This window comes from Gossypium hirsutum, chromosome A09 (genome assembly GCF_007990345.1).
Source record: "Gossypium hirsutum isolate 1008001.06 chromosome A09, Gossypium_hirsutum_v2.1, whole genome shotgun sequence".
NCBI lineage: Eukaryota > Viridiplantae > Streptophyta > Magnoliopsida > Malvales > Malvaceae > Gossypium > Gossypium hirsutum.
In genome coordinates this window covers 54,969,942-54,993,779 of record NC_053432.1, presented here as the reverse complement: position 1 = coordinate 54,993,779, position 23,838 = coordinate 54,969,942, and the positions used below count along the sequence as shown (strand labels likewise).

The 23,838-nt window shown below is 33.8% G+C and overlaps 1 protein-coding gene across 1 annotated transcript; it reads right to left on the bottom strand.

The window, feature by feature from the left end:
- Window positions 1-17,446: 17,446 nt before the first annotated feature.
- Window positions 17,447-23,794, bottom strand: LOC107889989 (1-aminocyclopropane-1-carboxylate oxidase homolog 1). The gene is made up of 5 exons (XM_041076160.1): window positions 23,737-23,794; window positions 18,952-19,141; window positions 18,544-18,903; window positions 18,141-18,462; window positions 17,447-17,701 (listed from the first exon to the last, which is right to left on the bottom strand). Exons 1-5 carry the CDS (start codon window positions 23,792-23,794, stop codon window positions 17,447-17,449), a joined length of 1,185 nt encoding a protein of 394 aa, XP_040932094.1.
- Between the last annotated feature and the right edge of the window lie 44 nt (window positions 23,795-23,838).

The following is a 23,838-nucleotide window of genomic DNA, read 5'->3' as shown; positions in this document are numbered from 1 at the left end:
ATTCAGTTTATTATCTCCTCACAATTTAATTGTGAAATTATTAAAATTTATTATTTTTACAAAGTAATAAATATTATTTTAAGAATTTTTTTTATATATTTTTATATAAAATTTAGAAACAAAAATACAAACACATCCAAAAATTTAAACATAAAGCACCATAATTTTCAATGTTTTAACTTTATTATTTCAATCAAAATTTCATTTGATTTTTATCCATTTTTATAATTTTGTTACATATTTTAGTTATTCACGTTGTGAATATAGTACATATATGATTGAATTATATATATTATTTAAAGTTATAATTAAAATCATAATCAATAACTTCTAATAATCAAAATTAAAATCAATTATAATAATTATCCTGATGTAAAAATTGAATAGATTAAAAACTGGAAAATATCTAAAAAAAATTTTCACATAATAAAATTTAAAACAAAATAAAATGCAGACTAAAAATCAATGCATAATATTTATGTACTATAAGATTTTAACTGAGATAAAGAATTAAGACCTTAACTTTCCATTAAATCAATGCTTAATTTACAATTATATTTGCAATTTTAAATTCAGTGTTTGATATTAAAAGGAACATTAATAATTGAACTTTCAATATTAATCATTTTTCATGACCTTATACAAAATGAGTCAAATACTAAAGTAAGTCAACACATTTGGCCCCAAACATTTTGACACTGAAACAAGGTTAAAAGATCCTATACATGCCATAATCAAAATAATAAAAAAACTAACTATACCAAGTGCTTCAGATGATAGTGTAACTAGCTTCTTCGACGTGTGGCATGATCCACGGGCTACTTTAACGGCACTATAAGAAAATGGAAAGGAAACCGGGTAAGCATAAAGCTTAGTAAGTTACATGAAAATAAACATCAACTAATTATCATACAACGATATGCTCATAACCTTTCATGACTTGTTCATGAATACCATAAATAGAGATAAGTACAACTTACTCATCACCATCCAATACAATTCATATGGCATATATTAAGTCCACATCTCATACATTTTAAGTAGGTACCTGTACCACTCACCACAGGGTCATAACTTTTCTCATTTCGATATAAATCATAAATCTTTCGTTGAACCATTTAGAATACTACCGGATACTCAATAACCTTGAACATGGGATAAGATGCCGACGCCATGTCCTAGACATGGTCTTACACTGGCTAGCACATTAAAGTCGAAGTCGAGCCCCAGACAGGTCTTACACTGACTTTCATATATCGAGGTCGATGCCATGTCCCAGACAGATCTTACACTGGCTCTCATCTATCAATGTCGATGCCATGTCGTAGACAGGTCTTACACTGACACACAACAAGCTGACGCCATGTCCCAGACAGGTCTTACACTAGCTTGTATATCCCGAGGCCGATGCATGTCCCAAACATTTCTTACACTAGCTCACGTCTCAATGCCGATGCATGTCCCAGACATGTCTTACACTGGCTCACATACCACCCAATGTCATGGTACGAATATCCAAGTCTATTCCAAATGTTCAACAGGAAGTCTTTACTACATTAATTTATCGACATTCATTGTCATAATCACAATAAAAAATTTATGCAATATCAATTCAATCGTAAATCATAGAAATATAGTTGCATTATTAACATACAACTTACCTCGGATTACAAAATGTAGGCGACTAGACAATTTACTCTACTTGCCTAGCTTTCCCTCATTCCAAGTCTGGTTTTCGTCTTTCTTGGTCTAAAATGATAAAAAAAATTCATTCATTTGATCACCATATTAATAAAAACATCGACAATATACAATTTGGCAAAATTGACCATTTTGCCCTTAGACTTTTACAAAAAATATAATTTTGCCCTTGGGCTCGTAAATCGATTTTTATCGAATTTCTTCAAATTTTAAGCCTAGCCGAACCCTTTTTACTCTTATAGTGACCTAAAATTTCCATTATTTCACAATATTACCTATCCATTTTACAAACTTTACAAAATGGTCCTATTAGGGTTTTCATGAGAAGTTTTTTCACAAAAGTTGTTTACTACACAACTAAGATTCATTTTCTTCCATAAAAACTCAACAAACATCATAAATCCTTTCATGGAAAATTCCTAGACTATCAACCATTTTACAAAATGGTCCCCCCACTAGCTAGCTCATGCCATAAGGGTTTCAAAAGTACCAAAATTATCAAAAATGGGCATCTAAATCACTTACTTGAGAGAGAGATGAATGGCTGAAAGTTCAAGCTTCCAAAACCCTTGAATGGCTGAAAATTCCAGTGGAGGAGGAAGGAAAAATGAAAAAGATAAAGGCTAGTATGGCCGGCCATGCCTCTAATTATGGCTCTCTATCTGTTTAACACCTTTGGCTAGCAAATTACACTTTTTCCCTTTATGCGATTTAGTCCTTTTTTCGCAATTAGACTCACAAACGCTAAAATTAATTCACCAAATTTTCCATGCACTAATATAATCATGCTATAACACCAAAATAATAATAAAATAATTTCTCTAACTTCAGATTTATGGTCTCGAAACCACTATTCTAATTAGGCCCAAAATCAGACTGTTACAATTCTCCCCCCTTAGAGATTTTCGTCCCCGAAAATCTTACTGGTGAATAGATTCGGGCATTGGTCTGTCATGGTCTCCTCGAGTTCCCATGTGGTTTCTTCGACTCCATGTCTATGCCACAAAACTTTCACAAGTGCCATACTTTTATTCCTCAATTGTTTAACCTCCTGAGCCAAAATCTTAATCGACTCCTCGCCATAAGTCATGTCCGACTGAATCTCAACCTCAGTTGGCGCGATCATATGCGAAGGGTTTGATCTATATCGACGTAACATGGACACATGAAACACGTCATGAATCTTTTCCAACTCTGAGGGCAAGGCCAATCAATAGGCAACAGGCCCCACTCTTTCGGTAATCTCATAAGGTCTTATGAAACGATGGCTCAGCTTGCCTCTTTTTTCGAATCTGAGGACTTTCCTCCACGGGTATACTTTCAGAAACACCCTATCATTGACTTGGAACTCAATTTCCTTTCATTTCAAATCTGCGTAGGATTTCTGTCTATCTGAAATAGCCTTCAAACAATCGCGAGTCACCTTAACTTTCTCTTCGATTTCTTTAACTGAGTCAACCTCGTGAATCTGATTTTCTTTAAGTTCGGTCCAATATAAGGGTGTCCGAAACTTGCGTCCATATAAAGCCTCATAAGACGCCATTTTCAGACTTGACTGATAACTATTGTTGTAGGCGAATTCAACTAGTGGTAAGTATTTTTCCCAATTGCCTTGGAACTCGATAACGCAACACCGCAACATGTCTTTTAAGACCTGAATCACTTTTTCTGACTGATCATCGGTTTGCGGGTGAAATACTGTACTAAAATTTAGTTTTGTTCCCAATGCCTCTTGCATCTTCTTCCAAAACCGAAGGTAGACCTCGGATCTCTATCCGAAATAATTGACAAGGGTACTCCATGAAGTCTCACGATCTTGAAAGCATACAATTCAGCTAAGTTGTCATGAGGATAGTTGGTACACACTGGTATAAAATATGCCGACTTTGTTAATCTATCAACAATGACCCAAACGAAATCCTTTTTCCTTGGCGTCAAGGGCAATCCTGACACAAAGTCCATTGTTATACGGTCCCATTTCCATTTGGGAACCATCACAGGTTGAAGTAAACCCAAGGGTACCTGATGCTCGGCCTTCACTTGTTGACAAACTATACACTTAGAAACAAACTCTGAAATGTCTCTTTTCATTCCCGACCACCAGTACATTTTCTTCAAGTCATTATACATTTTTACACTACCTGGATGGATAGATAAGCAACCACTATGTGCTTCTTGCAAAATTTTCTGAATAAGCTCATCGTCCTTAGGCACACAAATCCTGTCTCGGTACATTATACAACCGTCGATACCAATACGAAATTCTGATTCGTTTCCTGTCCCATATTGAGCAATTTTAGCTTGCAAATCCTTATCACATTTTTGAGCTTCACGAATCTCTTGAAGGAACATTGGTTAAGCTCTTATCTCGGTTAGAATTGAACCATCATCAATTATGGTCAGTTGAGTATTCATAACCCTCAAGGCGAATAATGATTTCCTATTCAATGCATCGGTGACTACATTCGCCTTTCCGGGTTGGTAGTCAATCACCAGCTTGTAATCCTTTATTAACTCCAACCATCTTCGTTGCCGTAAATTCAGCTCCTTTTGAGTCATCAAATACTTTAAACTCTTATGATTAGTAAATACCCAGTATATCTCGCCATATAAATGGTGTCTCTAAATTTTCAACGTGAACACGATGACGGCCAACTTTAAATCATGAGTCGGGTAAATTTTCTCGTGCGGCTTAAGTTGTCTCGAGGCATATGCTATCAGTTTGCCTTCTTACATAAGCAAACATCCCAACCTATTTAAGGAGGAGTCGCTCTATACCAGGAATTTTTTTTCGATTCTGGTTGTACTAAAACTGGAGCTTTGGTCAACAAAGCCTTCAGCTTCTCAAAACTCTATTGGCACTTCTCTGTCCATTCAAACTTGACATCTTTCTGTAACAACCTTGTCATCGGAGTAGCTATAATTGAGAATCCATTTACAAATCTTCTGTAGTACCCTGCCAAACCCAGAAAGCTTCGTATCTCTGACATTCCTCGGCAGTTTCCACTCAACGATAGCTGAGATCTTACTCGGGTCAACTCTGATCCCATCACCTGACACAATGTGTCCTAAAAATCTGACCTCTCGGAACCAAAACTCACTTTTACTAAATTTGGCATATAGTTGCTTATCCCTCAAGGTTTTCAAAATAGCTCTCAAGTGTTCTGTGTGTTCACTCGCATCTTGAGAATAAATTAATATATCATTGATAAAAACCACCACGAACTTATCCAATTACTGTCGAAATATGTGGTTCATCAAGTCCGTAAACACTATAAGGGCATTTGTTAAACCGAAGGGCATGACAAGGAACTCATAGTGCCCATATCTCATCCTAAACGTGGTTTTCAGCACATCTTGCTCCTTTACACTGAGCTGGTAATAACTGGACCTCAAGTCTATATTGGAAAACACAGTGGCTCCTTTTAATTGGTCAAACAAATCATCTATTCTTGGAAAGGGATACTTGTTCTTCACTGTCACTTTTTTGAGTTGTCTGTAGTCTATACATAACCTTATTGACCCGTCTTTCTTTTTCACAAAGAGTACCGGAGCACCCTATAGAGAGTAGCTCGGTCTCGCAAAACCCTTATCCGTTAGTTCTTGTAGCTATACTTTCAACTCCTTTAATTCTGTTGGAGCCATCCTATACGGAGTAATTGAGATGGGTGCCGTACCAGGGACTAACTCAATCCCAAATTCAACTTCCCTCACTGGAGGCAGTCCAGGTAATTCCTCCGGAAACACATTTGAGAACTTACATGCCACTGGTATTGATTCGATCTTCAATTCAAATGCTTGAGTATTCAATACAAAAGCGAGATAAGCTTCATATCCTTTTCTCAAATATCTCACTGCTGATATGGATGATATTACCACAGGTAAGTTATTCGTTCTACCCGATTCAACTCGAAGAGCATCCCCGCTTTCACACTTCAACTCAATAACTTTTCTTCCACAGTCCACTGCAACGCTATGAGAAGTCAACTAATCCATCCGAAGGATTACATCAAAATCATTAAACGGCAATAACATGAGGTTAGCTGGAAAACAATGACCTCTAATCGTCAAAGGACAATTTCTGCATACTTGATCAACTAATACATGCTTGCCTAAAGGGTTGGACACTTTCACCACAAATTTAGTGGGTTCAACTAGCATATTCATGTTGGGTATCAATTTCATACAGATATAAGAATGGGTAGACCCCGGGTCAATCAAAGCAACGACAAATATATCATGGATAGAAAAGGTACCCGTAATCACATCGGGAGACTCAGCTTCTTCAAGGGCACGTATATAATAAGTCTTTGCAGGTGTTTTGCCTTCGAACCTCACAGCAGCATCTCTAAGCGCACCTCTTGCTAGCCCTACTTCCCGGGTTCTTATGTGGTCTACCCATTGAAGGAGCATTACCCAATCTCACACTTTGATCCTTATATTTCTCAACCATCTCAGGATAGCTACAAATAAAATGGTCCAACAACCCACATTTAAAGCAGCCTCTTTCATTACTTCGTCATTCACCGAATTTTTTTTATGTGGGATTGTAAATTAAAATTAATAAAAACTCCTATTTTAAAATTTGTAAATAATAGTTGTAATCATTTAGGTTTAAATAATAATTAGTTGTTATATTTGTGTGATACACAGCTTTAATGAATTTTAAAAATTTTTGAAAAATAAAAACTGCTAATAAATATTTATAAAATGTATAGGGTAGGAAATGATGAAATATCCTAAAAATGTCAAAAATAATAAAAAAAATTTACATGTTTAGGCCATTTTCATGAATTTTTTTTGGAATAAGCCAATTTTTGAAAATGCTTCCACTTGGCAAAGTTTTTAGGTAAAATGCAAAAAAGCGCATCCACGTGGAAGCGTTTTCAGCGTATAAAGGCTGTCGGTCCTTTTACCTTTTAACAAAACGAGAGCCCCACGAGACATCTTAATACCGCTCGACTTAATGTTGATTATGCAACCTTTCGAGTAAAAAATACTCAATAAAATGAAATTCTTTTGTAAATCAGATATATACATGACATCTGAGAATGTTCTAATCGTCCCATCGTGCATCCTAATTTTAAAAGTACCAATACCGATTACCTTACTGGATAAATTGTTTTCCATGCGCACAAGTCCACCTTCAACTGAACTGTATGTGGAAAACCATTCTATGTTAGGACACATGTGGAAGAACATCCCGAATCTAGGATCCACTCGAACGTAAGCTCAGAGCTATCGCTCATTGAAGCTAATAAGAAATCATCGCCGCTTTCATCAGCCAAATTAGCACCAACTACATCTTAATCGTTAATCTCAACAACCCTTTTATTTAACAGTTTATAACAATCTGCTTTGACATAACCTAACTTCTTACAATAGCCACACCTTTTGTCTTGCTTTTTTGATGCTACCAAAATAGAAGCTTGCCTATCTACCTTGCTATTCGAACTAAACTCATTGTTGAGTTTGTCTTTACTCAATAAATGACCCTTCACATCCTCGAACGAGAGTTTGTATCTATCATAAATTAGGGTCTCCCTAAAAGATTTGTATGGAGAGGGTCAAGAGCACAATAATAGTATAGCCTGATCTTTATCGTCAATCTTAACCTCAACATTCTTTAAATTATTCAAAAGAGTAATAAATTGACTAATGTGATATCCAAGAAGCTTACCTTCATTCATGCAAAACATAAATAGACGTTGTTTCAACACTAAACGGTTAGCCAGAGACTTAGTCGCATAAAGAGTTTTTAACCTTTTCCATAAGGCGGATAAGATTTTATCCATCAATACCTCCTACACCCTATTCACGAGATACAATTGGATTGTAGATAGGGTTTTTTCATCAAGCTCTTTCCATTCTGTATGATTTAGATTTTTAAGCTTTTTTTCGATAACGACCTTTTTAAGGCCGGTCTAAACTAGAATTGCCATCAACTTGCCACAGATTTTAATTTGCGACACCATCGAACTTCTTAATGTCAAACCTTGTTGCTACCATATTTGAACAGACTGATCTACAAAAATTAAACTAGCTTTGATACCATTTGTTGGGGATTGATCTTATTAGGCAACAAACAAATAAAAATAGCGGAAGAAATTGAGAAATTGAACACACAAATTTGACGTTGAAAAATCCCTCAAAAAAGGATAAAAGGCGACGGGTAAAGATAATTTTACTATAATGGAAAAAGGATGACGAGTATAAAAGATGGAGACAAAAACTCAACCCTGAAATCCGAAAACAAAGAACCCTTAAAACATAAAAGCAAAATTCTCCAAAAGTGTTGTGAGTTCTAATATTTAATGTGTGTGTTTTCTAAGGTTGTAAAAGAGCCTATTTATAGGCTAAATTCGTAGGTCAAATAAAAATAAAATAATCTAGACTAATTAGAGTTTGACTGAAATAGATAAACAGAGTTTAATTGAGAAATTATCTCTCAAATTTGATTAAAACATGAGGCATACTTAATAGTTGAAAATTTAGGGAAAAAAATTTACTTGTGTTTGTGTTTTAGGGAGAAATTGTGATAGTTTTAAAGTATATTTCAGTTCACAGTAATCTGATGGCTCTCAAAGACCCGCACATTTCATTTGCCCTATAGAGAGTGCACCATCACCTTAGAAGATATCGCATTACAACCCGTGCTCTCAATTCACGGTGGTTATACGGTCACAAGTAGAAGTATAACTAGGGCTCTCAATTGACGGTGGTTATGCGGTCATGGGTTCGAGTATAACTAGGGCCCCCAGTTGATGGTGGTTATGTCATGGGTTCAAGTTTCATGCCACCAGAAGATGATACTTTATAAACCCCAGACATGAGTCTGAGATCATAATCATAGGAAAAAAAAATGGGCTCACCAATATTATTAACTTATTCTTTTTATCGATCAAAGTTGTATCTTTATCCTCATTGTCCGAAACCTGTGTGAAAGATGGCGGCAAGAAGACTTTTAGGGAAGAGTGACTATGATGGTGGAGAAAAAGCTGAAACTCAAGTCGAGGTGAAAATGTTTGTAGCTATTAATGATTTCTTTAATCACAACAACCATTGTCACCCTCGAGTTGCATTTCAGCTTTTGTCCACTGTCATAGTGACTCTTCCTCCTAGAAGTCTTCTTGCACCCAAATCTATTACAGAATTGGGACAATGAGGTTAAGTATACTACTTTGATTGAAAAAAAGAATAAGTTGATTATACTGGTGAACCCCATTTTCTTTCTCTATGATTATGATCTCAAACTTATGTATGGGGTTTATAAAACATCCTTTTCTAATGGATCTAGTGCCTAAGTGTAATATTTTTGTCTATATACACTTGTAATATTTTCGAACAGATTGGGTAATAAAATTATTCATGATTACATTAATACCCTGTGTATATGGTCATCATGTGGTTTTTGCATATAAAGCAAAATAGAAATAAATATTAGCTCATTAGTTTTCTAATATTTAACTAATACTAAACGATATTACGTGGTCGGATCGTAATACGAAAATACAACTTATATTACTACATGAACCTAAATATGTCTTTAGTCTAACAAAAAATGAGCAAACCGTTTGAAAAACAAAGTCGTGACACCAATGTCTGGGTGTCGCAACACCAAGTGGTAAGGTCATGACACTATGATGCTGAAGTCGTGACATCGATGACACTCACCATTGTAGAAAGATCCCAATTATTTAAGGAGCCAGAGTCGCGACACCAATGCTGCTAGACAAATTTGAGAGAATTCTGTTGGCAAGGTCGCGACACCAACATCGAATCATCACTTAGAGCTCATTGCAAGAACTTTTTTATTCAAAAAACTTAACAACATAGCGACTTAAATAAAAACTTTTCAATTATTCAATGACTTAAAAGAAGATTTTCAAAAAATTCAGTGACTAAATTGTTACTATTTTTAGTAAGTGACAAAAACGAAAACTTATCTATAATTTAGTGACTAATGATGTAGTTAACTCTTAATTATATTTTAGTGAAATGGGATTGGAGAAAAGTTGCTGCCTATTCTGAATCAAACATGCGGGGATATGTATATTTTGATGTTCATGGCTTATTTTCGGTTTGGGCCCATCAAAGTTTGACAATTTTGCTGTTTAATCCTTAGTTCATTTCAGTTCACTTGTTGAGCATGTAATTTCATTTAGTCATTGGTTGAATTTGGTTCGCATATTTTATCCATTTTGTTGTTCATTGGATGTTAATTGTTCTCGCATGTTTGAATAATATTTTGGATTATTTAATATATATATATATATAGATGATCATGAGCTAATAATATTAAGGTCTTGTTTATTAACTTATCTAAAAAAAGTTTTAAATTGGTTAGTATTATCATGATTGAGGGAATTTTCTATAGAAAATTTATCCATTAAATAATATTATAAATAATATTGTTGACAAAAAAAATAATGAAATCAAAATAAATATTATAAAATTTAAAAATTTAAAAATTTATAAATATAATTTTGAATTTACTATATTAATTCAAATTAATTATTATTTTTAAATAATTTAATAATTTTCATTTCTATATAAATTTCATATTTTGTATAAATTTCGATATGATTATAGATGAAAATAAAATTTATAGTTAATAATATAATTAGATTGTCTTCTCGTTTCGTCACCAATTTAAATTTTTTTATAATATTAATTATATTAAATACTTTAATATTAATATATGAAATAATTATATTTTTAATATAAAAATTAAATATTTAAACTAATTTTTTAAAAGTACATTTTTAAATAAAATTTAAATAGTAAAATTAAAAATTTTAAAACCAAATCATAAATACTATTGGGGGGATTATTAGTTAATTTTATATTTCTTGTTAGTGCTTATTATTGTACAAAGTTACTTTTGTGTTTAGTTTTTAGTTATTAAGATTAAACTTAGTCTTACATAAGTAGGGGAATGAATCCTACATCACTTAAGAACAAAAGGCAATATGATTATTTGATTCTATATAAAGACCATGTCTCTCATTGCTTAGAAAACAAGAGAAAGGGGACTTTGGGCATATAAAGACCTATGTTGTAAGTATTATTTGCACCAAAACCAAATATCAAGTTTTCTATTTGGTTTCTTATAATTCCTCATTTATTTTCTTATTTGGAGTGTTGGGAGGTGTAGTTAAATTTTAGTTTATATTCGTGTCATAGGCGTGAGTGTTCTACAATTAACATCATAGCTTGGTTGGAGGAGTGAAAATTCTTTTAGTATGCTTCATGGTTGCAACATCGTTTGATCTTCCACATCAAAAAAGAAAATTCATAGCTACTTGAAGATTATCCTTAGTTTCTTAGTTGTTAGAAGGAAGTGTGGTAGTGCGAAATTGCATGTCTAGGAAAGGTTTTCTGGCTAAGGAAAGACTTAATACTTAAAAGTGACCATTGTGACTGACCTCTCTTTTTTGGGAACTTACCTGGCACATTGTTCACAAAACTATTTTCATTATGAATTTTGGTATTCAATAGTGAGAATGATTTGTTGATACGACGACAGAATTACAAGTTGTCAGAATGAAGAAGCTTAATAAAAACAAGTACAATACTTGGTCAACTTGCATAATGTCTTATATGTAAGGACAAGACTTTTGAGAGGTTGCTAACGATAATGAAGTGACACAACTGGAAACCGAGGATACAAGTGACACACTAATAAAATTGGAAAATAAAAGCTGGTGAGGTAATGTTACCTTAAAGACAACGGTCGAGGAGGATGTGTTAGAGGACATATGTGATGCCAAAACTCCGAAGGAGCTTGGGATACACTTGCTAAGTCGTTTTCTAAAAAAAGGATACAAAGCTCCAACTTTTAAATAGTGAAATGTTGTTAGTAGCACAAAGAAATATGTCAATAACACAATATTTCCACAAAGTAAAAACGTTATGGCGAGATATTTCTGAGTTGGATCCTAAATGTAACGCCCTAAAATATTAAGAACTTGTTTGTGAAAATCTGCAGTAATTGATTTTTGTATCTGTGGTTTTGTGTTCCGCTATTAAGTTTAAAGTCTGGAGTTTGAGCCGTATCATTAAAGGTTTTGTTGTTTTGGAATCAACCTTTAAACATGCATTATCCACTTAAGTTCAATTCTTTGTGAAGGGGTAACAAGAATGAGCTTGCTGGCTCACTGGTTAAGCATATGTTTATATTCTATTTGGTTCCGAGTTTGAATCTCATAGTACGCATTAGAAATGTATTTTTTTGTAAATATTGGGAAGGGGTTGGTTAGTTTAAGTAATCTAAAGAAAAAGTTATCGTTCTTTTTCTTTTACTCCTATTTCTTTAATTTTGCTTCTTTTTCTCAAAAATTTTTCCTTTTCTTTTCTTCCTACAATCGATTTTGTAGAGTAGTAAAGTTTAGTTATTTGTGAGACCAATTCAATGTAAGTTTTGTTGTAATTTCTATCGTTATACTTTTTATTCGGTTATCATTTTCTGTCAAAACGGGATTTTGCGGTTTAATTAACTTACTGTTAAACGCTCGATTTACTACTTTGTTTAGGCAAGGGTGTTATCAAAGACAATAATCCGCCGTGTGAGGCTATTTCCTCTTGTGTCGTACGAGGTAAGAGTGCGAATTAGATTAGAATGGTGTCGAACCTTTCGACGTACGATAAGTGGGTTTTTGCTGAACGTTGGAATTGATGATGTAACTGTTTGTGGAATGGATAATTAAGTTATGAGTAGTCTCCGTATCATTTCTATGTTGAAACCAGAACAAGTACGTACCGAAAACTCTACTTTTAAGTTTTGGATCACCAATAATAGAGGCTGTCATCCACATATGGCCAGGCACACGGGTGTGTGGTTAGGCCGTGTGCGTCACATGAGGGTGTGGCAGGCCATGCGAATGGTCGTGTAACTCACTGTTTACTAAATTAAGCACAGGCGTGGGATTAGGTCGTGCACAACCATTCTACTGTAGGGTTCACATGGCTAGGGACATGAGCGTGTGCCCAGGCCGTGTAGCTCACTGTTTGGGGTGTAAGAACCACACGGTGTAACACCCCTCACCCGTATCCAGCGCCGGGATAGGGTTTGAGGCATTACCAGAACTTTACATTTTCAGTATACTAACTCGGATCACAAAATTTCATTTGAATTTAAAACTTTTCAATCATGAATGTCTCGTCCCTTGTATAGGCCTTCGAAACCTATATCATATCGGGAGGCAATGCGGGACAAATACGGGCAAGTTCGATTAACCTTGGACTCCTCAGAAAATTTTTCCTTAACATAAAAGGGACACATGCCCGTGTAGGTGGGCCGTATGGACTCATATGCCCGTGTATCTTGGGGCACGCCCATGCCCTTCATCCGTGGGCAACACTGACTTATCAACACGGCCATGGAACACGCCCGTGCTACATGCTCGTGGACAAAACTGTCATTTTAACACGGCCATGGCGCACGCCCGTGCGGCCTACCCGTGTACAACTTTGAGCTAAAATTTTAAGTGCAGGGGACACACGGCCATAGCACACACCCATGGGAGGGAACCGTGTGTCACACAGGACCTAGACACACGCCTGTGTGTCAAACCATGTGGACTCTAATAGGCTATTTTCCAAGCCTAAAGTCACCCACTTTCTACTTATTATGCTTAGAAATTTCCAAGTTTGAGAGAAAATATGATTTTACACTTGTAAATAATCTTAATGAAACTCATTGTATGGAAACCTCATATCATTGGTTTCCTACATGATAGGTTATTTCCCATCTAATATTTATGGGTTCTTATGGTATTGTAGCACATTCAAAGTTTGGCTTGTTTTTGAACTCATTGCCAATTGTAGCAACCCATCATATAAGAACATAAACATGCATATAAAGGCAGGTCATAGCCTACTTTCAAATATGCCAATTTTCATGGCCTTATACAAAAAGATGAATACATCTTTACATGCCTTCATTTGGCAATTCAAATGACACATGTGACAAAATACTCAAAGCCCTATACATGCCATTAAAAAAATAGAAGTGTCTTTATACCAAAGCTTGACTAGTTGATAGTATGATTGCTTCTCCACCCGTCTTCCAATCCTTATTAGTCCTCGAGCTCTGTGAAACAGGGAAAAAAAAGGGGTAAGCATTTTCGTGCTTAGTAAGCTCGAATAACTTGAAAGTAAACTTACCAAGTAATTAGCATATATCCATACTTAATTTATGAAATCATCCATTATGAAATGATTTCCTATCACATGTACTCAATCAATGAGTTAGTCACATAATCATGTATCATGTAATTTAACTAGATGAGCTCATCATTCATCATCTTATTGACATACATCATATTAATCCCATTGAGTTTCTAGGAAATCTCGATGGAATACCCATTATCTGTCAATTCTTACGAATGATCATTTCACATATATGCGCTCCTGCAAACCTCACATCTCATGGCAGGATTACTAGTCCAGGCTAAATCCCCCATATCATAAACTCATAAGGTGATGTCGGGATTACCAGTCCAGGCTAAATCCCTTATTGCGACAAACATCCTTAATGAGCTCGGATCTGAATTACCAGTCCAGGTTAAATTCAGACCCTAATAGGATTACCCGTTTGGGCTAAATCCTCAATGCACATATATTCTTCGGGAGGCTCGATCATTCAAGGAACACCTGTCCGGGCTAGATTTCTTTCCATACCTGAGATCACAGATTATCCGTCCGAGCTAAATCCTTATTGCAACACATGCAGGATCTCAATTCACATGTAAAACATGGTTTATCCATCGAATCCCCTTTTTTTAACCTCAACCGAGATAGTTGTCATCAAGTCATTACCAAAGGTGCATTTCATGCATTTTCATACTATCGATAAATGCAAATATCATGCATTCATAATTCATACAATTATGCATATTAAGGGTTTACTTTAAGTTATCCAAACTTACCTGGTTTCGTTTCAGAGATATGTTTCGGTTATTCCGAAACCTTGCGTTTACCACGATCGACCTCCGAAATTTGTTCCTCGGGGTCTATATCAACCAAATAAACTCATTAATACCCCAAATTATACATTTCAAGTTTAATATCTACCCCCGGTCCAAATGACCGTTTTGCCCTTAAGCTTTGACATTTTTACGATTTAGTCCCTAGGCTCGTATAATGAAACACATGTAATTTCTATCTTGCCTAAGCCTAACCGAACATTTTTATCTCTTTTGGCAACCCCCATTTTTTATTATTTTCCCCATTTCTACCACACATTTACATCTTTTGCAAAATAGTCCCTATAAGGGTTTCTCATGAAAATCAACTAGAAGAAGATGTTTAACACACATTAATCTTTCATATTCCTCCATAATCCATCAAAATAAAATTAACTCATGCATGGGTAAATTTTTAAACATGAACCCTAGCATGAAATATGGGTAGAAACAGAGAGATCAAGCTACCGGGATTTTAAAAATACAAAGAGCTTGAAAAACGGGGCTTGGGAGCACTTACTATTGACCTTGGAATGCTTGAAAACCCTAGCTATGGTGGCCCTTGGAGTTTCAGCTGGATGAAGGAGAAAATGAGCTGATTTTGGTTCATTTTTCCTATTTTATTTCATTAAAATGACAAATGACCAAAATGCCCTTATGCCTTTTTTTTTAAATTTAATCCATGCAAGCCCATTTTTGTCCAAAAAATTTAAATTTGGGAAAATTACTCTCCAAGACCTTCTAATTCATAATCTAAAGTAATTTCATACAAATTGCTTCTAGAAACCAAGTTTTGCAATTTATTCAATTTAGTCCCTAATTTCCAATTGGACACCTTATACTTATAATTTCTTCATGAAACTTTAACACATGCATATTCCCATATTCTAGGCCTTATAATAATCATAAATAAATATTTTGATGTCAGATTTGCAGTCCCGAAATCACTATTTCGAATAGACCCTATTTCGGGATGTTTCACACGGCCAGGGATATAGACGTGTGCCCAGGCCATGTAACTCACTGTTCATGGAATAAAACTATACAGCTAGGGACACGGGTGTGTTCCCAGGTCGTGTGACTCACTGTTGTGCTTAAAATCCACACGGTCAAAGCACATGGGCATGTGCCCAGGCCGTGTGGCAATATGTTGAGCCCGAAAACTATTCTGGGGCTGAGGTGGTTGCTCCACTTTGGTGTTGGCTTCCTCGATATATGAACGGCTGAATTCGCTTACATGACACTGAACTATAGGTCACATACTTGAAATTGCACTGTGATATTATTCTGTTATTGAACTGCTTTATAAGTTATGTAATGTATTGGTATAACTGAACATGTTATATCGACTACTGTATTATGCATTATTATGTGGTGAGAGATTGGAAAGAAGATGGGAGTCTATACTGAAATCGTGGTTATGCCACAATATATGTTACACTGATTCGGGCACTTGTCGCTTATTGAACTAGTAGCTAAGCTGTGTTTCTGTGAAAGTGTCATTGAATACTGTTAAAGTGTACAGGGATGGATGGACAGTAATTGTCCAGCGGTGTGCTAGGATGGTTGAAGTTGGTGTGAAGCGGATGGAATACGAACATTGCATTTGAATCTGACCTGAATTGTTTCTGAACTGGAATAATGTATATATGTAAAGTTTCTGCTCTGGACTTAGAACAAACACGTTTTTGTGTTGAACCGAATCTCTAAATTGGAAAATCCTCTGTAAGTTACAAATGTTGTATTACATTCCTTTTGATGCACTGAGTTTATAACTCACTCTATTACTGTTTGAATTTCAAGTGGTTATCAGACTTGATGGGGTCTGTTTTGCGAAAGCTCGCATTGTTAAACGATGTTCTTAGCATAGTTACTACTAGTAGGAATATTTACTTTATGATGTTATGAAATCAGGAGAACTATGTGTTTAATTTACTGTTGTGTTGAATATTACATGATTACTGGTTTATTTTGATTGTTTAGTGCTTGCGTGATTCATGAAATGTATGATGTAAGTCTTGGACTTGGTATGGACGTCTATAGGCCTAGTTTAGGGTGTTATACTAAAGCTTCTATCAATGATACTAAAACGAAATGAATCATCATTCATTAGTTGAATCTAGAATATAGGAGTTTTGTTGGTGCTATACAAGGATGGTAAAATCAACCATCACTTGTCGAATTTGAAAATTTGTTAGCTGGTAAAAAAGCATTAGCTACACAAATTGGAGGAGTCTTGCTAAAGAATGAAGAAGAGACACCCTATGTTACTCAAGGCGAAAGGAAATTTAAACTGCATGATATTGGCAGGTCCAAGAAAAATGATGACAAGTCAAAAGGTTATCAAGGCAAAAGGAGCATTCATGAAGGGGGAGTTTTGAACAACCACAACAACAATAAAAATTTTGAAGGAAATTTTTATAATTGTGGGAAAAGGGCTACATTGCAAGAGCTTTTTGGTCGAAGAAAAAGCCTATGGAAAGTAATATTATTACTTCTAACAATGAAGAAGCTTGGGATCTAGAGGCATTATTTGGTAATGAAGAGAAGGCATGATGGAAAATCAAGGCGTTGTAACAAGGGGCAAGAAAAGCGTCTCAAGAGAGAAGTCAGAGGACGTGGCATCATCTATACAGACTAGGCTAATGAAGGTGCAACAAGCCCTGGTGAATGTCCTATAATGTAAACACAAGTTCAAGAATTATAACTTTAAAACATAGAACTTGACAAAAGATAGAAATAAGCTCGAAAATAGTTTAATTGGGTTGATGAACAACTCATAACTTAAGGTATTGAAGAGTTTTACAATCAAGCCCTTTGGAGTAGTAGTTTGACACGAAGTCTTTGGTAGTAGTTTCCCTATAAAGTGGAGGGTTTTCTTGAGATACCAATTCCTTAATTGGTCCATAAAGCCTCGAAGCATTCTCTGGTGGAAGATGTGTTCTAAAAAAACTTGCTACTGAAACTCTTGGACCTTTTGTATTAGCAAGCACTCTATGATGAACACTTATAAATTTGTCATTGGATATTAACTGCATAAAAGTTAAAAAAAATTAGAATAGTTATAAGAAAATGTTAAAAAAAATATTCACTTTCTAAAATCAAAATAATCTAGAACCTATTGAATGTCAAAAGTAATATAAAGTTGATGACTTTTTTTTTATTCAATAAAATCAATGGATTAAATAGACAATTAAAAGAATGTATTGAATGTTAAAACTAAAATGTACATTATATATAAACGTCTCAAAATCTATATAATAGAACATAAGAAAAGTTTATACAAACATACCTAACTTCAACTTAAGTATGAAGGTTAAATATACATCAAATTATGTATTTTAAAATTCCTGAAAATCATAACTCTTATATTAAAATATGAAAAAATGAATATTCAAAGCCTTAATTATAATTAATACAGACAAAAATACGGTAATTCTCATATTAAGGTTAAAGATAAGGTGGACTTGCCTGCATCATATCGGCCAAATTTACAATAAGAGCTCCATGTATAGAATTAACATCAAGCCATTGATTTTGATGGCGGACTTGAAGTCCGCCGATTTGATCTTGTAAAAGTATGGTGAAGAAGCCACTATCGGTGTGACTGCTGGTGCCCAATGTCAAGTCCGGTTCAGGGCACGGTGGGTAGTAATGGCCCATAACAAACAGTCCCTCACCGCACTCAATATCTTCCAAATAACTCCGGTTCAGACCCAGAGCTTCCGAGAACAATTCCAACAAAGTATGCCCTAATTTCATCACTTTGTTTGAATATTCTATGAACATATCTCTGCAAATTGAGTTGGCTTCATATATGAGTTTTAACGAAATGAAACAATGGAACACGTCAATAATAATAATAAAGAATTACCTGCAAACAGCAGGCAGTTGTTGAGGAAGAGGTCCACGAGGTGCCATAACGCAACTCAAAGTATCCCTCCAATTGGTTGCTTCAGCCAAATAAAGATCGAAATTACTATTATAATATACTTTCCTGGTTATATCTCGAGAATAGAACTCTTTCTTAGCTTCCGTATCTTGTTCATGAAACCTCCGAATCCCATCCATCATTTCATCCAAAGTCGTCGCCGGAATCCCATGGTTGATAATTTGAAAGAAACCCCATTTCTCGCAAGCTTCTCTAACATTCTTCACTATTTCGCGACGTAAATTTGGATCATCGGCGACACCGGTCAAGTCTATGATCGGGACTCCGCCATTGTTGGTGGAGCTTCCAGATTTCTAGTTATGGATGTTGTTGTTTCTCTCAAGCATGTACTCTTCGTCGATGAAAATGGTCGGAATATTTGATAAACCTGAATCTACCAACCTTTTCACTCCTGATTTTGTTTCATCGAAAGCCTTCAATTCATTTATCCGATAGTAAATGGATTGCTCAGCTGGTTCTGAGTTTATTTCAGCCACTTTCAAGAGCTTTGACTTTTGTTTTGAGCCTTGAGTGTCTCTAACTCACTGATTATCTTCTTTCTTTTTTAACAACTCTGATTATCTACATTTATTATGAAGATAAAGATCAGATAAGTTAGCGTTAGCGTTACGCCTCTATCTTTTGTTTTTTCTTTTTGGATTTAAAGATGGTGACAAGGGTAGATGTATGCATTGTATCTAAAAATATATATGTTAGGATTATAGTTATTTATTATATTCAATTTCAAAAAATTGAAAATATATATATATATTGGAATTAAAGCTATTCAATGTTGATGTTCAAATAATTTGTTGAAACAATCTAGTTACAAATCTTAATTTTTCAGCAACGTCAAGTTAAATGTTAATGTTTTTTTTTAATTTTCGTCAACTTAAATCAACTTAGATATGAAATTTTTAAAGATATAAACATATGTATCTATATTATATTTATTGATTGAGTTGCTCATAATTTAAGTACGAAATTATTAAAAATTATTATTTTTATAAAATAATAAATTTTATTTTAAGGGTATTTTTTGTATATTTTTATATAAAATCTAAAAAAAAATTTACATACACATTAAAAAATTCAAACCTAAAGCATCATAATTTTTATTGTCTTTAACTTTATTATTTCAATCAAAACTTCATTTGATTTTAATCCATTCTTATAAATTTGTTACAGATTTTATTTATTAATATAGTACATAAATGATTGAATTATATATATTATTTAAAGTTATAATTAAAATCATAATCAATAACTTATAATAATCAAAATCAAAATTAATTACTATAATTATCCTGAAGTAAAAATTGAATAGATTGAAAACTAGAATATATCTAAAAAAAATTCTTACATAATAAAATTTAAAATAAAATAAAATTCAGAGTAAAATCAATGCATAATGTTTATGTACTATAAAATTTTAACTGGCATAAAGAATTAAGACCTTAACTTTTCATTAAATCAATGCTTAATTCACAATTATATTTGTAATTTTAAATGCAGTGTTTGATATTAAAAGGAACATTAATATTGAACTTTATGTTGCATCATTCTATTTATCTACAAATATCTATCTATACATATTTATATGCATGTAAATGATATAATATAATTTAAAAATGATACATTAATATCATTCACATAATTTCCACCGTCTTTAGCTGAGATAGAGTAATCCCAGCACTAAAATTTTGCTAACTTGTCTAGCATAACTAAAGTAAAGGTACTTATAGGATCCGCGTCGAAGTTTCTGATTCTTTTTCTACAGACTCGAAAATAATTAAAATTTAAACACACACTTTTCATAAACCAAAATATCAAAGTCAATCAGAAGTTCATCGTACTTAAAACAATTTTCAGGGAGATTTTTGAACCTAAAAGTCATAACCCGATTTTTGCAACTTGACTTTGATACCACTAAATGTAACACCCCAAACCTGACTTAGAAGTTGTGGCTGAATCTAAAGAGATTAATCGACTCGTTTGGAAAACTATTCCCAATAAATATTTAGCAAATACGAAAATGGCAAACAACCATTGAAAAACTATCTATTCATTTACAGAAAACACTTAGGAAACTACTTAAATTGCAGTGGAAATTCTTTTTGGAGTTTTATTTTTGAAAGCCAAAATTCATTTTGTTGACTTCAGTAATTTTGTAGTTTCACGCTTGAAAATACCAGTTATCGACGAATTAACAAAAACCCAAAACAAGTTCAAAACATATTAAAGATTACAGACCCAAAAGCTCAAAACAAATAATAACGAAAATCACCATATTTACATTAAGGACGAAAATATCCGAGCTCCCACACGCCTTCTGGTCCTAAGTCAAAAGTTTATCTAAACAGACAAAGATAAAATAAATGAGTGAACTATGAAGCTCAGTGTATAACTAAACTCAAACGGAGATTAACAAAACACAATATACAAGTCAGAGAACGCAGAGAATTTCGTATCAATCATATAATCGGAGTGGAACAAGCTAAACTATCATAAAGATTTTCATAACAATTGTATAACAGAATAGAAAATATATGATTATGCCAATGCGGTGTTTTTTTGGAAAATTAGGATATAGATTATTAGAGAACATCCTACCAAATCCATTACGCACCAAAATAGAGTTCCCATAACTCATCCAACCAAATCACACCAACAAATAATTTTTGACATTGCCACCAGAATTGCAGTTAAAATTATCAGATCAAGTATATGTGGTCAAGCCACTATAAATGTAGACAAGCTACCAAACATAATTATGGATAACCCACCAGATAATGCAGATCATTAAACTGGCAAAAAACTTCCTCCGTTCACATCATCCCAAACCCCATACTATGTGTCATGGCATGCATATTTAGAATCAAAATGATAAGCATGTAGGACATGCTGTCGTACAATAACAGAAACAGAAGGCATGGGATTCCATGCTTTGCAGGACAAATTGATCAAATCTTAATAAATTATATCATATTTTCCATGAAGTTACATGCATGGTTACATATCACAACCAGTACCAGATACAACAAGATATTTGGATATCACGTGTTCTCATCCAACTCAGTAACACAGAAACGAATCATCAAAATTAACAAAGCATAGATCATACCTAAATAAATAACATACCTTAAACACGTCCCAACAAAAACACCTCATACGCTAACAAATCATACTTAGCTTATATTATATCAAACATACGTATAGATAATGGGTTTTATGTCAATTGATCATCGATTATCAAGTTTTATAGCTTGTTTTAGATCATATAGGTCCTATAGTAAGCCCATGTTTGGCTTGAACGACGATTACGGCCCTAGGGAACAAATCCTGATTTTTGGTCCACATATTCATATGGACTCATACGTCCTGGGTGGCTGGCCCGTATGGTCCACACAGACTAGCACATGCCTGTGTCTCTAGCCCGTGCGACTCTAATTCCAAAACAGTGAGTTACACTACGTGAACACACACCCGTGTCTCTGGTCTGTGTGACTCTAATTCCAAATAGTGAGTTGCACGACCTACCACACAACCGTGTGGTTCACAAAGCCTGACACACGGCCATGTGGCATCGACAGCCATGGATTTCGACTTTCGATGTTTGCAGAAATTCAGGTTTTTCTTTCCTTATACAGTTTTGACGTAGAAGCAACAAAGAAGATTTTGGGACCAAAAAATGACTTTACATTGACCAAATTAGATGATTAAACCGAATCAAATCGCTTTAATTAGCATCCAAATCGAAGTCACGTCAAAAAACTTCAGCACAAAATCTCAAATTAAACATAAAAATTGAGTGAGCAAATTTGAAGTACGAAATCAAGTTCAGGTATCATTTTGAACCAATAAGCTAAGTCTAGGTATTTAAGTGAAAAAAAAAAATTGAGGTACCAAATTGACCCTTGAGGCTAACTTTAGGTACCTAATTGGATAAAAAAACTCTTAAATACTAATTTGAACCTTGAGACCAAATTTACATACCAATATATATATTTATAATTTTAAAAATAGAATGAATAAAAAAAAGGAAAATGCACTTTTTCAATCCTAAAAGATAAAAAAAATATGAAAACAATAATAATCTAGAGCTAAGTTAAAATTAAAAGAGAAAACTTCCATCAAAGAAACATTTAATATTTGATTGAATTGTTAAAAAAAAGTTACTTTTTAAGCAAATTTTTTTATGTGGGATTTTAAATTAAAATTAATAAAAACTCCTATTTTAAAATTTGTAAATAATAGTTGTAATCATTTAGGTTTAAATAATAATTAGTTATTATATTTGTGTGATGCGCTGCTTTAATGAATTTTAAACATTTTTGAAAAATAAAAACTGCTAAAATAAATATTTATAAAATGTATAGGGTTGGAAATGATGAAATATCCTAAAAATGTCAAAAATAATAAAAAAAATTACATGTTTAGGCCATTTTCTTGAAAAATTATGAGAATGAGCCAATTTTCGAAAATGCTTCCACTTGAAAGTGTTTTCAGGTGAAATGCAGAAAAGTGCATCCACGTGGAAGTGTTTTCAGCGTATGTGCAAGAAAACGCTTCCACCTGGAAGCATTTTTTTGCTTTTCACCTGAAAATGCTGTTAGGTGGAAGCGTTTTCCACGTGTAACGTTTTATTTAAGGTTAGGATTTTGTTTTTTAAAATTAAGGTTATGGTTTAGGGTTTTTTTTAGATTTTAAGGCTTAGGTTTTTTTAGATTTTAAGGCTTAGGATTTATTTTATATATATTTTATAGTTTTTAATTTTTTATAATTTTAAAATTTTTTATATATAATTTTTTATAATTTTTTGAGATGTAAAGTTAATAATTATTTCAGTGGAGACGATAGAATCGGAGACTTATATGGAAATAAACAGTAGACTTTGAGGCACTGATGACGCTTTCCAAGGAGAACTATTTGCCCTAACACAAAGTTTCTAGAGGGTTAAGACAAAGGGCCTCTTGGGGTACAACGAAGTTTTGAATTTCCTTTGGTTAGCAAAATTGAGGAATTACCTAACTTTTACTCTAGTTTCTAAAAATGGGATTGATTGTAATTGTGATTTTTGAGCACCATAGACCCTCTATTTATATGCTCTCAAAGGGTACTAATTTGAAGACTCACAACATTTCATGTTGGGCAGATTTCTTAGAAGAAATATGTCCCATGAAAATGTATCCATTGAATGATAAATTATCACTTTCTAAATGTATCTTTTGATTCCAA

Bases quoted from the DNA above. Each gene is read 5' to 3' on its own strand.
- LOC107889989 (XM_041076160.1), bottom strand. From the start codon at position 23,794: ATGGATACATTTTCATGGGACATATTTCTTCTAAGAAATCTGCCCAAC. The intron at 18,904-18,951 runs GTACATGCTTGA...GAAATCTGGAAG, and splicing joins ACCATTTTCATCGACGAAGA to CTCCACCAACAATGGCGGAG. The intron at 17,702-18,140 runs GCAAGTCCACCT...ACTTTTATGCAG, and splicing joins ATTTGGCCGATATGATGCAG to TTAATATCCAATGACAAATT.